The sequence below is a fragment of the Aquarana catesbeiana genome, linkage group LG01, assembly GCF_042186555.1.
Source record: "Aquarana catesbeiana isolate 2022-GZ linkage group LG01, ASM4218655v1, whole genome shotgun sequence".
Classification (NCBI taxonomy): domain Eukaryota; kingdom Metazoa; phylum Chordata; class Amphibia; order Anura; family Ranidae; genus Aquarana; species Aquarana catesbeiana.
The window spans coordinates 102,571,371-102,583,758 of NC_133324.1; the positions used below are offsets into that span (position 1 = coordinate 102,571,371).

Below are 12,388 nucleotides of genomic sequence, written 5' to 3' on the forward strand. Positions count from 1 at the left end.
ACCTGCCCATTGGCTGAGATACCCCATATACCCATAACCTGACCTTAAGTTGTCCTTCTCAATGTAATACATCCAAGTGCCCGGTCACCTGGTGGTAGAAGAGGAAAGTACAGCCAGGCCAAACTTAGGGAGAAGTCAACGAATCCCTAATAATTAACTACAGTAGCTACTTCTGACATCTTTAATGCTTGAATTTGTATATCTGAAGAATTCATCTCTCCTTCTGTTATTTGTGTTTTGCATTAGATTCCCTTTCTAAAAGACTGTGGTGATGATGACATTTGCACTTCAGACCTTTTACTACAAGTGGAGCAGAAACCAAAGGATGTGTGAGTCCAGCTTTCAAATTCTACACATTTTATTTATACAACGTATTTCTACATAATGATATTCTATAAGCTCACAATGATCCTATATGTTAGAAACTAAAAAAGAAAAGAAGAGAAATTGTTGAGCAGAATAACAAGTGTAATGACAGCTGTTTTCCGTTAATTATGGCTCATCCTTCTAAGAACATTGTGGAAGGTCCATTTTGCTACATATATTTTAGATGTATTTACTGTAGTAACAATAGCCATAGCCGATATGGGTGCTATAGGACCTAGGATAGGAGGGGGCTCTCATTAGTGAGCCATGAGGGTGCTCATTAGAGAGGTTGTTAAAGTAGATCTTCATCCTTTAAACCCAGATTACTAGGGGTTGTCTTCTGCACAATTTAGATACTCACCCTCCCAGTGGACCCATAGTTCTGCTGATATCCTCTTCTGTTTTGCCACCGCTCAGTCCATGGCACTGTGCTTTTTGTGATGTCATCAGTAGGCGCCAGCTTTTTTGGGGCGCCAGCCTGCCCCTCTCTCACCCCTTTACTAAATGAAGGATAATTTCTCCTGGGATATGTGATGTGCATATCCCAGGAGGCAAAGGGAGCACAGTGCATGTAATTTGCCTAGGCGAATGATGTGCACCTGAGGGGTGGCCCAAACACTAAAAAAAAAAAGTAAAAAATAAATAGTGTTATTTCATAAAGGGAGGAGGGGTGAGTAGAAGTGAAGCTTACCTGAAGGATGAAGATCCGCCTATGGAAATAAAACTGTTTCAAGTATGGAAGGGCTAAATTTAGACCCCAGACCTGAGGATGGTCCCTAGTCACAGATCCTCCTCTGTGCAGTAGGAGGCATTTGCTTATCTGTCTTAGCATTGTAGATTTTGTGCCATCTGAAATTCTACTACAGACTGAAATGAACCCTGTATGTCTAATGTAGTCAAAAATTTCAGAATGGAAAAGGAAAGCTGAGGTTTATAGTTCTACAACAAAGTTTGTATTAGTGTAGTACTTGGCTGTTAACAGAATGCCTTGTATTAGATGGTTCGTTCACATACTACACTGCACTTTGTGAATGGTCACGGGGAGAGGAGGGACAGATAAACAAAACTAAGTGGTCTATTTATAATAAATTTGGTGGACAAATGTCACAAGCATTCGCCAAGCCGGTCAGGTCCTTGCACCACCAACTCTCTCTACATCACATGTTTGGAAAGCAAACCTGCAGAGTTGGTATCATATACAGCATCAAGTGCAGAGATGAAATGGGAATGAAGACAGCTCTGATGGAAGTGTCTACAGTGGTAAAGTACCTAAGCCATGTCTAGGATCCTATGTATTAGACTTTGATATGCCAATGGCTTAAACCTTCAGCCTCCTCCTATCATTTACTCCTTTTCCCTGACAGTCCTTTGCTGGCCGACCCAATATTTTTACCGCTTCCACTGATGCGGCGGATGACATTACACCTGCCAGCACCAATTAATTAATCTACACTGATAGTGATGAATAACAACAAGTGTACAAGTTGCCTGTGACATATTCTCTACACTAAAAGATGCATTAACGGTTGATCTTCTGGTTAGAGGAAAGTGACTAACCTTTGCCATTTGATTCAATGGGAAAATATTATTTCATTATCGTATCTGGATGTCTAATGCCGCGTACACACGAGCGGACTTTTCGACCTGACTGGGTGTGTGGACTCCATCGCACCTGCAGCGGACTTTTTCAGTCGAAAATCTGACGGACTTTAGATGTGGAACATGTTTCAAATCTTTCCGACGGACTCGAGTCCGGTCGAAAAGTCCGCTCGTCTGTATGCTAGTCCGACAGGTGAAAACCAACGCTAGGGCAGCTATTGGCTACTGGCTATCAACTTTCTTATTTTAGTCCGGTCGTACGTCATCATGTACAAATCCGTTGGACTTTGGTGTGATCGTGTGTAGGCAAGTCTGTTTGTTCAGAAAGTCCATCAGAAGTCCGCCGAAAGTCCGTCGGATAGACCGTCAGACCAGTCCAGTCGAAAAGTCCGCTCATGTGTACGCGGCATTAGAGATCCCGGTGACATTGACAATGTTTTCTATTTCTGTTGTTACCAGTGGCAAGCACTAGTGAGGCTTACATGAGGCCATGACCCTGCTGTATGGATAAAGAAAACCTCCCCTCTACTTGAATATTTTATACACCTTCCCTCTATATGAAACGTGTGATACTAGCATCATTTCATTAAGCATCTAGGAAAGAGAGGTTCCACTATCCCTCCAACACCCCCGGGGTAATGCACAGACCTGATGTCATATCGTTACACATACATTGTTATATTAAATGATCCACGCATGCGATAATTATCGCTTGACATCCTGCCTGTGCATTATATTAGGCGTCCAGACGTTTTGTGTTTTATATGTATATATGTTGTTATGTTACATGTCTGTTCGTGTCTGTTGTCCTTGATGAAGCACCTTATTTAGGTACCATTTTTTATTAAGGTGACACTGTGAAGCTGTAATTTACAGCAGAGTGTATCACATTGATGCTTTTACTGTTTACCAATAAAAATATTTTTTGTTTAGATACCACTCTAGTACTGCCCTTTTGTTACCAATAGTAACCACTATGCTTTCCAAATGACTCTCATTGGGATACCCTCTTTTTTGTCCATAATGAATTCTAACCTTTTTTTTTGCTTAATATGTTGATTTCCTATGATCTTTAGCTCCATCTAGAGGCCAGAATGTGTTATGTTTCCGACTGAGTGATTTCAGATGAAGCTGTTGATCATAGGAAATCAACATACTAAGCAAAGTACAATCAGAATTTGTGATGGCAGAGTGAATGCTTGTGACATTCGACCTACAAGTTTTTTTTATAAATAGACCTCTTTAATGCATAAGAGCCAATGCTTTCATAGTGGCAGTGGCCAATACTACAGTGCTGTCTGTAGTATCTACATATACAGTACAACTTTATTAATTGTACAGTAAACAGAAAAAAAAATGAAACACACCTGACCAGGTAACTTTTTTTCTTTAAAAATGTATAAAGTCTGTGCCTGGCGTTCTGTTTTAACATAGGATAAACTCTGGTTGCCTGCTGATGATTACTGCATGGCGTTGTTTTATTTTTTTTTTAGTTTTTTGTTTTTTTATTAAATAAGCCTTTAAGGTTAGATAAAAGGTCATAATATGTCCTTTTTTTTTTTACAGCAAATTACCGTATGTGGTCAGCGACAAGAACAGACGGCTGCTTTTCCAAGTAACTCTGACAAACAAAATAAATCAGGAAAATGCATATAACACAAAGCTGAAAGCTCTTTTCTCAGAAAATTTGTTCTTCGCATCTTCAACAACTCCCGTGAGTATAGTATTATAACATAGTGTAGGTGATAGGGCTGCAGGGATCCTCAAAAACTGTTTTTTTTAATTAATTTAAAATGTATGTAGAGTCAACATTTTTTTTTCGTTTTTGGATATAGTAGAGAAGGGATACATTTAATTTTATTTTTTTCTATCTGTGTATATTTGAGGAAATTTACCTTCACTTGCTGTCCCAGAGACAGAGCAAGAAGTTATAGAAAATCTCCCAGCATGAGGGGAATTCCCTTTTTAGACAGTTGTCCTTTGAAGAGGCGTCCTCTTTAAACATTTTTTTTTTATTTAGTCTTTCCACAAATGACACAGTTGACATATACGCCAAAAAATATCAATGCACAATTAGAGTAAGGCATATGTATGTCATGAATTGGATTTATCATGTCTCGAACCTGAGACAGAGGTGTCCACTATACAAGATTCCCTTCACCTCTTGTCTGACATTTTGCCCTTTCTTTCATGGGGAAAATGGTCACCAGGCAAACAGAGGGGAGAATTTCCCCAATAGGAAAACTGACAGCAATAAAAGTTTGATGGAGGGTCTAATCCTTCACAGCTCTATCGTAAACTTACAAAAATGTTTGACTTGAGATACTCTTTAAAGAATGTTCTGCACAGGTTATTACAACCTTAATGAAGATTGTCCCCAATGAATAACGGCACTAACAGATATATTACATGCATGTTTGGGCTGCAAGGAGAAATAGTTTGTACACTTGGTCAAGGAACATTGGCCAGAGTTAGGGGCTTACAGCCATACAAGACCTCCTTAGTCTGACTGTGAATAGCTGTATTGGACAAACATTCTCCTACAGCTGTATCAGAGACATGCAGTCAGGGGAGGCAGGTGAGGCAGAGCCATGAACATAAAAAAAAAAAAACAATAAAAAACTATCGAGCTTCGCGGGTCGTAGCTTGGCGACCTGGGTCACATATATATATAATTTTTAGCAGACAGCCTAGAGAACAAAATGGTGATCATTGCAACTTTTTATGTAACTTGGTATTTGCGCAGGAATTTTTCAAACGCCTTTTTTTTTGGGAAATTAACTGATGAATAAAAAAAAAAAAACACTAAAGTTAGCCCGATTTTTTTTTTTCATATAATGTGAAAGATGATGTTACGCCGAGTAAACAGACACCCAACATGTCATGCTGTAAAATTGCGCACAGTTGAGGAATGGCGTTAAACTTCAGTACTTAAAAATCTCCATAGGCGACGCTGTAAAAAATTTTTACAGGTTACATATTTACGGTTACAGAGGAGGTCTAGTGCTAGAATTATTGCTCTTGCTCTAATCGTGGCGTATGTAACCTGTGTGTATCTGGCTCTGATACTAGCCAGTGCCTCAACAGCCACTCACCTCACCGCACTTCCCTGATCTGTAGGCACCCTAAAGTGTACCTAATGTGGACTAAAATACTTCTAAATTAGCAACAGTTCTGAAATACAGCTTTATTGCAGTGTCAACAAGAACCTCTGTTAGTCTTAATGATTCCATGCATCATAGGCTATAGGCTATCATTTCTAGACATTTCTCAATTGAGTTAAAGCTCTAATCGTGCCCCCCTTCCTCCCCCTGTGGTATAAAGCCCCACCCTTTGTATGCATCTGTCAATTGTCAGAGCCCCTACTGTCCAATGAAGTTCTGGCATTTAACAGATACATGATTTGTAGCACCACCCCTGAAGGAGCCACTTAGTTCTCTTTTCTGCTCCTCGACTCCGATAACACCCTCAGCCCCTCTGGCACACCTACTGTAGTTAAATGTAAATCACCATAAACACCTAAACAGCCACAAGCAAAGATACCTTTGACTTGGTAGTGAGCTTACTGTATACCAGCAAATGAACACAAGGCCATTTAGTGGTAAAGGAACTCAATGTATTGGCAAGGGTTGGCGTAAAGAGAGGTTTGAGCATAAAAATAAAAGAAAAACTAGGTTTAAACACAGCCTGCTAGACAGTGTAGTCACTATGCCAAAGAAACTTAAATTAGAATTCTGTGCTACTAGACTGGAATTAACACATTAACCAGCAAGATCAGCAGTAGACAGTGAACATACTGTACAGTAAACATTAATTGTGTTGTGAATGTGGCTACAGATTGAAAAAAAGATAAGGTGTTGAGAGGGAGCATAGCTTAAAAACAGTCTAACTGGTTTTCACCTTAATGTATTCCTTGCAAATCCAATTCTATTACCAATTCTATTTTGCATACATTATCATGTACTTTTGATACTTTTATAGTCCCTGTAACTGCTGTGTTCAGAATATATTCTACGTTCAAAATTATACGCTATATTCTCATTTTAAAACATTGTTTTCATAACTACATACAGTTGTGCTCATAAGTTTACATTTCTAGATTGTAAGCTCTAACGAGCAGGGCCCTCGGATCCCTCTTGTATTGATTTGTATTGTAAGTGTACTGTCTGCCCTCATGTTGTAAAGCGCTGCGCAAACTGTTGGCGCTATATAAATCCTGTATAATAATAATAATACCCTGGCAGAATTTATGATTCCTTGGCCATTTTTCAGAGAATATTAATGATAACACAAAAACATTTCTTTCACTCATGGTTAGTGTTTGGCTGAAGCCATTTGTTATCAATCAACTGTGTTTACTCTTTTTATATCATAATCACAACAGAAACTACCCAAATCACCCTGATCAAAAGTTTACATACCCTGGTGATTTTGGCCTAATAACATGCACACAAGTTGACACAAAGGGGTTTGAAAGGCTATTAAAGGTAACCATCCTCAACTGTGATCTGTTTGCTTGTAATTAGTGTGTGTATATAAAAGGTCAATGAGTTTCTGGACTCCTGACAGACCCTTGCATCTTTCATCCAGTGCTGCACTGACATTTCTAGATTCTGAGTCATGGGGGAAAGCAAAAGAATTGTCAAAGGATCTGTGGGAAAAGGTAGTTGAACTGTATAAAACAGGAAAGGGATATAAAAGGATATCCAAGGAATTGAGAATGCCAATCAGCAGTGTTTAAACTCTAATCAAGAAGTGGAAAATGAGGGGTTCTATTGAAACCAAACCACGGTCAGGGAGACCAACTAAAATTTCAGCCACAACTGCCAGGAAAATTGTTCGGAATGCAAAGAAAAATCCACAAATATTTTCAGGTGAAATACAGGACTCTCTGAAAACATGTGGTGTGGCTGTTTCAAAATGCACAATAAGGAGGCACTTGAAGAAAGATGGGCTGCTTGGTCGAGTCGCCAGAAGAAAGCCATTACTACGCAAATGCCACAAAGTATCCCACTTACAATATGCCAAATAGCACAGAGACAAGCCTCAAAGCTTTTGGCGTGATGAGACCAAAATTGAGCTTTTTGGCCACAACCATAAACTCTACATTTGGAGAGGAGTCAACAAGGCCTATGATGAAAAGGTACACCATTCCTACTGTGAAACACGGGGGTGGAACGCTGATGTTTTGGGGATGTGTGAGCTACAAAGGCACAGGAAATTTGGTCACAATTGATGGCAAGATGAATAGAGTATGTTATCAAAAAATACTGGAGGAACATTTGCATTCCTTAGCCAGGAAGCTGCGCATGGGACGTACTTGAACATTCCATCATGACAATAATCCAAAACACAAGGCCAAGTTGACCTGTCATTGGCTACAGCAGAATAAAGTGAAGGTTCTGGAGTGGCCATCTCAGTCTCCTGACCTCAATATCACTGAGCCACTCTGGAATTTACAGGAACTGGAGGCTTTTTGCCAAGAGGAATGGGCAGCTTTACCATCTAAGAAGATAAAAAGCATCATCCACAAATACCACAAAAGACTTCCAGCTGTCATTGATGTTAAAAGGGGCAATACACGGTATTAAGAACTTGGGTATGCAAACTTTTGATCAGGGTAATTTGGGTAGTTTCTGTTACCATTGTGATTTAAAAAGAATAAACACAGTTTAATGCTAATAAATGGCTTCAGCCAAACACTAACCATGAGTGAAAGAAACGTTTTTGTGTTATCATTCATATTCTTTGAAAAATGGCCAAGAAATCATAAATTCTGCCAGGGTATGTAAACTTATGAGCACAACAGTACATACATAGTTATATAGTTAGTCTGGTTGAAAAAAAGACACAAGTCCATCTAGTTCAACCAATAAAAGGGAAAAATATATATATACAGGTACTCCTCTCTCAATGACCAGGTTCCGTTCTAATGACCAGGTCGTTAAACGAATTGGTTGTTAAACGAGGACTCACAAGTGATCAATATTTTAAGCATTCTTAACTACTGTACTGTACTGGATTGTTTTAATTTGCATAAGTACAGAGCAAAAATGAAAATTCTGTACTGTACAATACAATGATGTATATATGCGAAGTTAGAGTGGGAAAGGCCTGTCGTAAGTCCGAGTAGTCGTTAAACGGGCAAGCCGTTAAACGAGGAGTATCTGTATATAAAAAAAAAAATCATACTATCCCATATACACAATCCTATACCCACAGTTGATCCAAATGAAGGTGAAAATCCCCAGCAAAGCATGATCCAATTTGCTCCAGCAGGGGAAAAAAATTCCTTCCTGATCCCCCTAGAGGCTACGGTGCCCTGCGATTTCAGCCCCATAGACTTTTATGTTAACTCACAGAAGTTGCATCAGCATTAGATAAGAAGCATTCCTATGCGGCCTTAGTAAGATAAGTGTTTCGTTTTTTAAACCTCACCTTTTTTCCCAGATCGTCCTTGCTGCCTCCTTCCAAATGAGGAAAAAAAAATTCAAATCGATGAGCTGCCCTACGTGCGATGCACATTTAGGCATGAAAACATGCAAAAAAAGTGAGCGGGCACGTGATGTAGGTTTCTGCTACGCTTAGGTATAAATGGGGTGTGCTTGGACAGCAAGGGTGACCTAGGAAGAGAGGTAAGGGTTAAAGAAAGAGATAGTCATCCATCAAAGTCACATATGCTCCTTATCTAAGGCTGGTGCGACTTCTGTGAGATAACATAGAAATCCAACAGCTGATATCACATAGGAGTCGCATCAAAGTAGTGCAGGAACCTTTTCAAAGTTGCACTGTGATGAGTTGCATCGATTAGGACAGGCACCACTGTGTTCCTGTGCTGTGAACAGGCCCTGAAATCATTGGTCTTCCCTTTTGGTTGTTACGTACGTGTATTACCTTTGGGATTATGGCTTGGATAAAATAACCAAGTTTTGTATTTAATTTACCGGATTGTGGCTTTGTATCTGCAGAGTGATGGAACAGAAGTGTTGTGCCAAGTTGGAAATACTCAAGGTTCTGTGACCTGTCTCGTGGATTTTCCTCTCCTGAAGGCTGGACAAATGGTATTTAAAGCATTTTAGTTATTCTACCAGTATAAATTATACGTTTTTATAATTCTTACTGACCTTACATTTTTCTGTCTTAGGTGACATTTGATATTGGATTTGACTTTAACCTTAAACATCTTCAGGATAAAGCATATATATTCTTCCAGGCCACAAGGTACCACATTGCCTTTTCATCCATAGATAACACTTTATGTGTTTAATAAATATATCATATTTTATAATCTGCTTGACAATGTGTTTGTCTGACAGTGAAAGTAAAGAAGTCTATGAAGGAGACAATTCTGTCAACAGAACTATTCCAGTTCAATATGACGCAGGGATCCACTTAACAAGGTAAATTGTTTAGATTTAATTGTCCTCTGTAAGCAGTATGTTACATTCACCTTATTTAATAGCAGTCAAGCAATCATGGAATTCGTGTTTTCTCCCATGGGAAGTACAACTACAGACAACCCATCAAATCAGTTAATATTTATTAAACCTTGTAGTTCAGGACAAAGACCAGGTACAGAAGCTTGGTGGTTACAGTACAGTGGTTGAACAGTTGCAACAAATAGTTTGAATTTGCCAGTATGAAGCAGACCCACCAAAAGGTATCTAAAGTCAAAACTTTTTTTGAGTTTTGGATAAAGTGTAGAAGCACTTAAACCCTTGTCAGGTTTTATTGTCTGTGTTCTTGCTGTCAAGATTTCTATTGTATAATACATAATATAATCGAACCTCTGTGCCTCTGGAAATAATGTGCAAACTAGAGTGTTGGAAGCTGCTGTACACTAGGGATGAGCCGAACACCCCCCGGTTCGGTTCGCACCAGAACCCGCGAACGGACCGAAAGTTCGCACGAACGTTAGAACCCCATTGACGTCTATGGGACTCGAACGTTCGAAATCAAAAGTGCTCATTTTAAAGGCTAATTTGCATGGTATTGTCCTAAAAAGGGTTTGGGGACCCGGGTCCTACCCCAGGGGACATGTATCAATGCAAAAAAAACTTTTAAAAACGGCCGTTTTTTCGGGAGCAGTGATTTTAATGATGCTTAAAGTAAAAAAAAAAAAGTGAAATATTCCTTTAAATATCGTACCTGGGGGGTGTCTATAGTATGCCTGTAAAGTGACGCGTGTTTCCCATGTTTAGAACAGTCCCTGCACCAAATGTCATTTTTAAAGGAAAAAATCTCATTTAAAACTGCTTGCGGGTTTAATGTCATGTCGGGTCATGGCAATATGGATGAAAATCAGTGAGACAAACGGCATGGGTACCCCCCAGTCCATTACCAGGCCCTTTGGGTCTTGTATGGATATTAAGGGGAACCCCGCACCCAAATTAAAATAAGGAAAGGTGTGGGGCCACCAGGCCCTATATACTCTGAACAGCAGTATACAGGCGGTGCAAACAAGACAGGGACTGTAGGTTTGTTGTTAAGTAGAATCTGTTTGTAATTTTGAACATTTTTAACGTGTTTAGCTCCAGCCAAAAAATCTTTTCTAAGCTTTTTGGAAAACATAGGGAAGGGTTATCACCCCTGTGACATTTGTTTTGCTGTCTTTCCTCCTCTTCAGAAGATTTCACCTCACTTTTTTGTCCCAATGAAAAATGTTTTTTGAAAATTTGGGTTTTTTTGTGGAACAAGGATTGGAAAGCATCAGTGGAAAGGAGAACTTGTTTTCCCATATTAACTCTTACAGGAGAGAATTTCCCTTCCTAGGGGTAGATTTCATCTCACTTCCTGTTGTCTCCTTCCGTTTGCAAGTAGGAGTCGTTTGTAAGTTAGATGTTTGAAAGTAGGGTCCTGCCCTATATACTCAGCAGAAATTTGGGCCTTAGGTGTTGCTGTGGCCACAACACTGTAAGCCCTCACAGGGCCCTGCTGTGAAATATTAGATCAAGAATTGTAATTACATGCCCCTGTTGAACAGGAGCTGAAAAATTAGGCCTTAGGCACTGGTGCTGGTGCCACAACACTGCAACCCCTCACAGACACTCTAGTTGGAACGCAGGAACGAGCCCTGCTGCAAATTATTGCTTCAAAAATTGTAATTACACGCCCCTGTTAGACAGGGGCAGAAAAATTGGGCCTTAGGCACTGGTGCTGGTGCCACAACACTGCAACCCCTCACAGACACTCTAGTTGGAACGCAGGAACGAGCCCTGCTGCAAATTATTGCTTCAAAAATTGTAATTACACGCCCCTGTTAGACAGGGGCAGAAAAATTGGGCCTTAGGCACTGGTGCTGGTGCCACAACACTGCAACCCCTCACAGACACTCTAGTTGGAACGCAGGAACGAGCCCTGCTGCAAAGTATTGCATCAAAAATTGTAATTACACGCCCCTGTTAGACAGGGGCAGAAAAATTGGGCCTTAGGCACTGGTGCTGGTGCCACAACACTGCAACAAGCTATCAGCGTGATGATTGAGGAGGAAGAGGATAATTACTCAGGGATAGTCACTCAGCATCAGCATAGGCAGTCTTTGAAGGGATCTGAGATTTCAAAAAAAATTATTCGGTTACATCAGCATCAGGTGCTTGGTAGCTGGTGGTGATCCAAGACTCATTCATTTTTATGAAGGTCAGCCGATCGACCGAGTCGGTGGACAGACGCACCCTGTGATCGGTTACCACGCCTCCAGCAGCACTGAATGTGCGTTCCGAAAGAACGCTGGATGCAGGACAGGCCAGTAGCTCAATTGCATACTGTGCAAGCTCTGGCCAGTGATCCATCCTCAAGACCCAGTAACCCAGAGGATTTTCGGTGGGAAAGGTGTCCAAGTCTGATCTTGCCCCTAGGTATTCCTGCACCATGTAAAACAGACGCTGGCGATGGTTGCTGGAACCGATCATACCTTGGGGCTGCGGACCAAAAAATTGTCTGAACGCATCGGTCAGACGGCCACCTTCTCCACCGCTCCTTCTTTGACTGACCGAAGCCTCAGCAACACGTTGTCCAGAAACAGGAGTTTGTAACCTCCCAGTCTCTGGGAACGCGTTGCACAGACCTTTCTGCAAGGCCTCCCGAAGATGTTTCATCCTCTGCTCCCTCTGCGATGGCAAGATAAGGTCCGCAACCTTACCCTTGTAACGTGGATCAAGGAGGGTTGCCAGCCAGTATTGGTCCTTCTCCTTGATACCACAAATACGAGGATCCTTACGCAGGCTTTGCAGGATCAGGGAGGCCATGCAGCGTAGGTTTGCTGAGGCATTCGGTCCGGAGTCCTCTGGGTCACTAAGAACGACATGGTCCGCAGCCACCTCCTCCCAGCCACGTACAAGTCCATGTGTTTCTTGGGACTGATCCCTTAAAGACTGCTGCTGATGCTGAGTGCCAGGCTCCACCTCCATACTGACACAATCTTCCT

At 40.8% G+C, this 12,388-nt stretch overlaps 1 protein-coding gene across 1 annotated transcript in view; it reads left to right on the forward strand.

Moving 5' to 3' along the window:
• ITGA2 (integrin subunit alpha 2) overlaps positions 1-12,388 on the forward strand; it is a 236,103-nt gene that overhangs the window by 171,475 nt on the left and 52,240 nt on the right. The window contains exons 19-23 of the mRNA XM_073622309.1: positions 247-329; positions 3,532-3,679; positions 8,934-9,026; positions 9,110-9,186; positions 9,282-9,365. Coding sequence (XP_073478410.1) covers positions 247-329; positions 3,532-3,679; positions 8,934-9,026; positions 9,110-9,186; positions 9,282-9,365 — 485 coding nt within the window. The remainder of the gene's footprint in view (positions 1-246; positions 330-3,531; positions 3,680-8,933; positions 9,027-9,109; positions 9,187-9,281; positions 9,366-12,388) is intronic.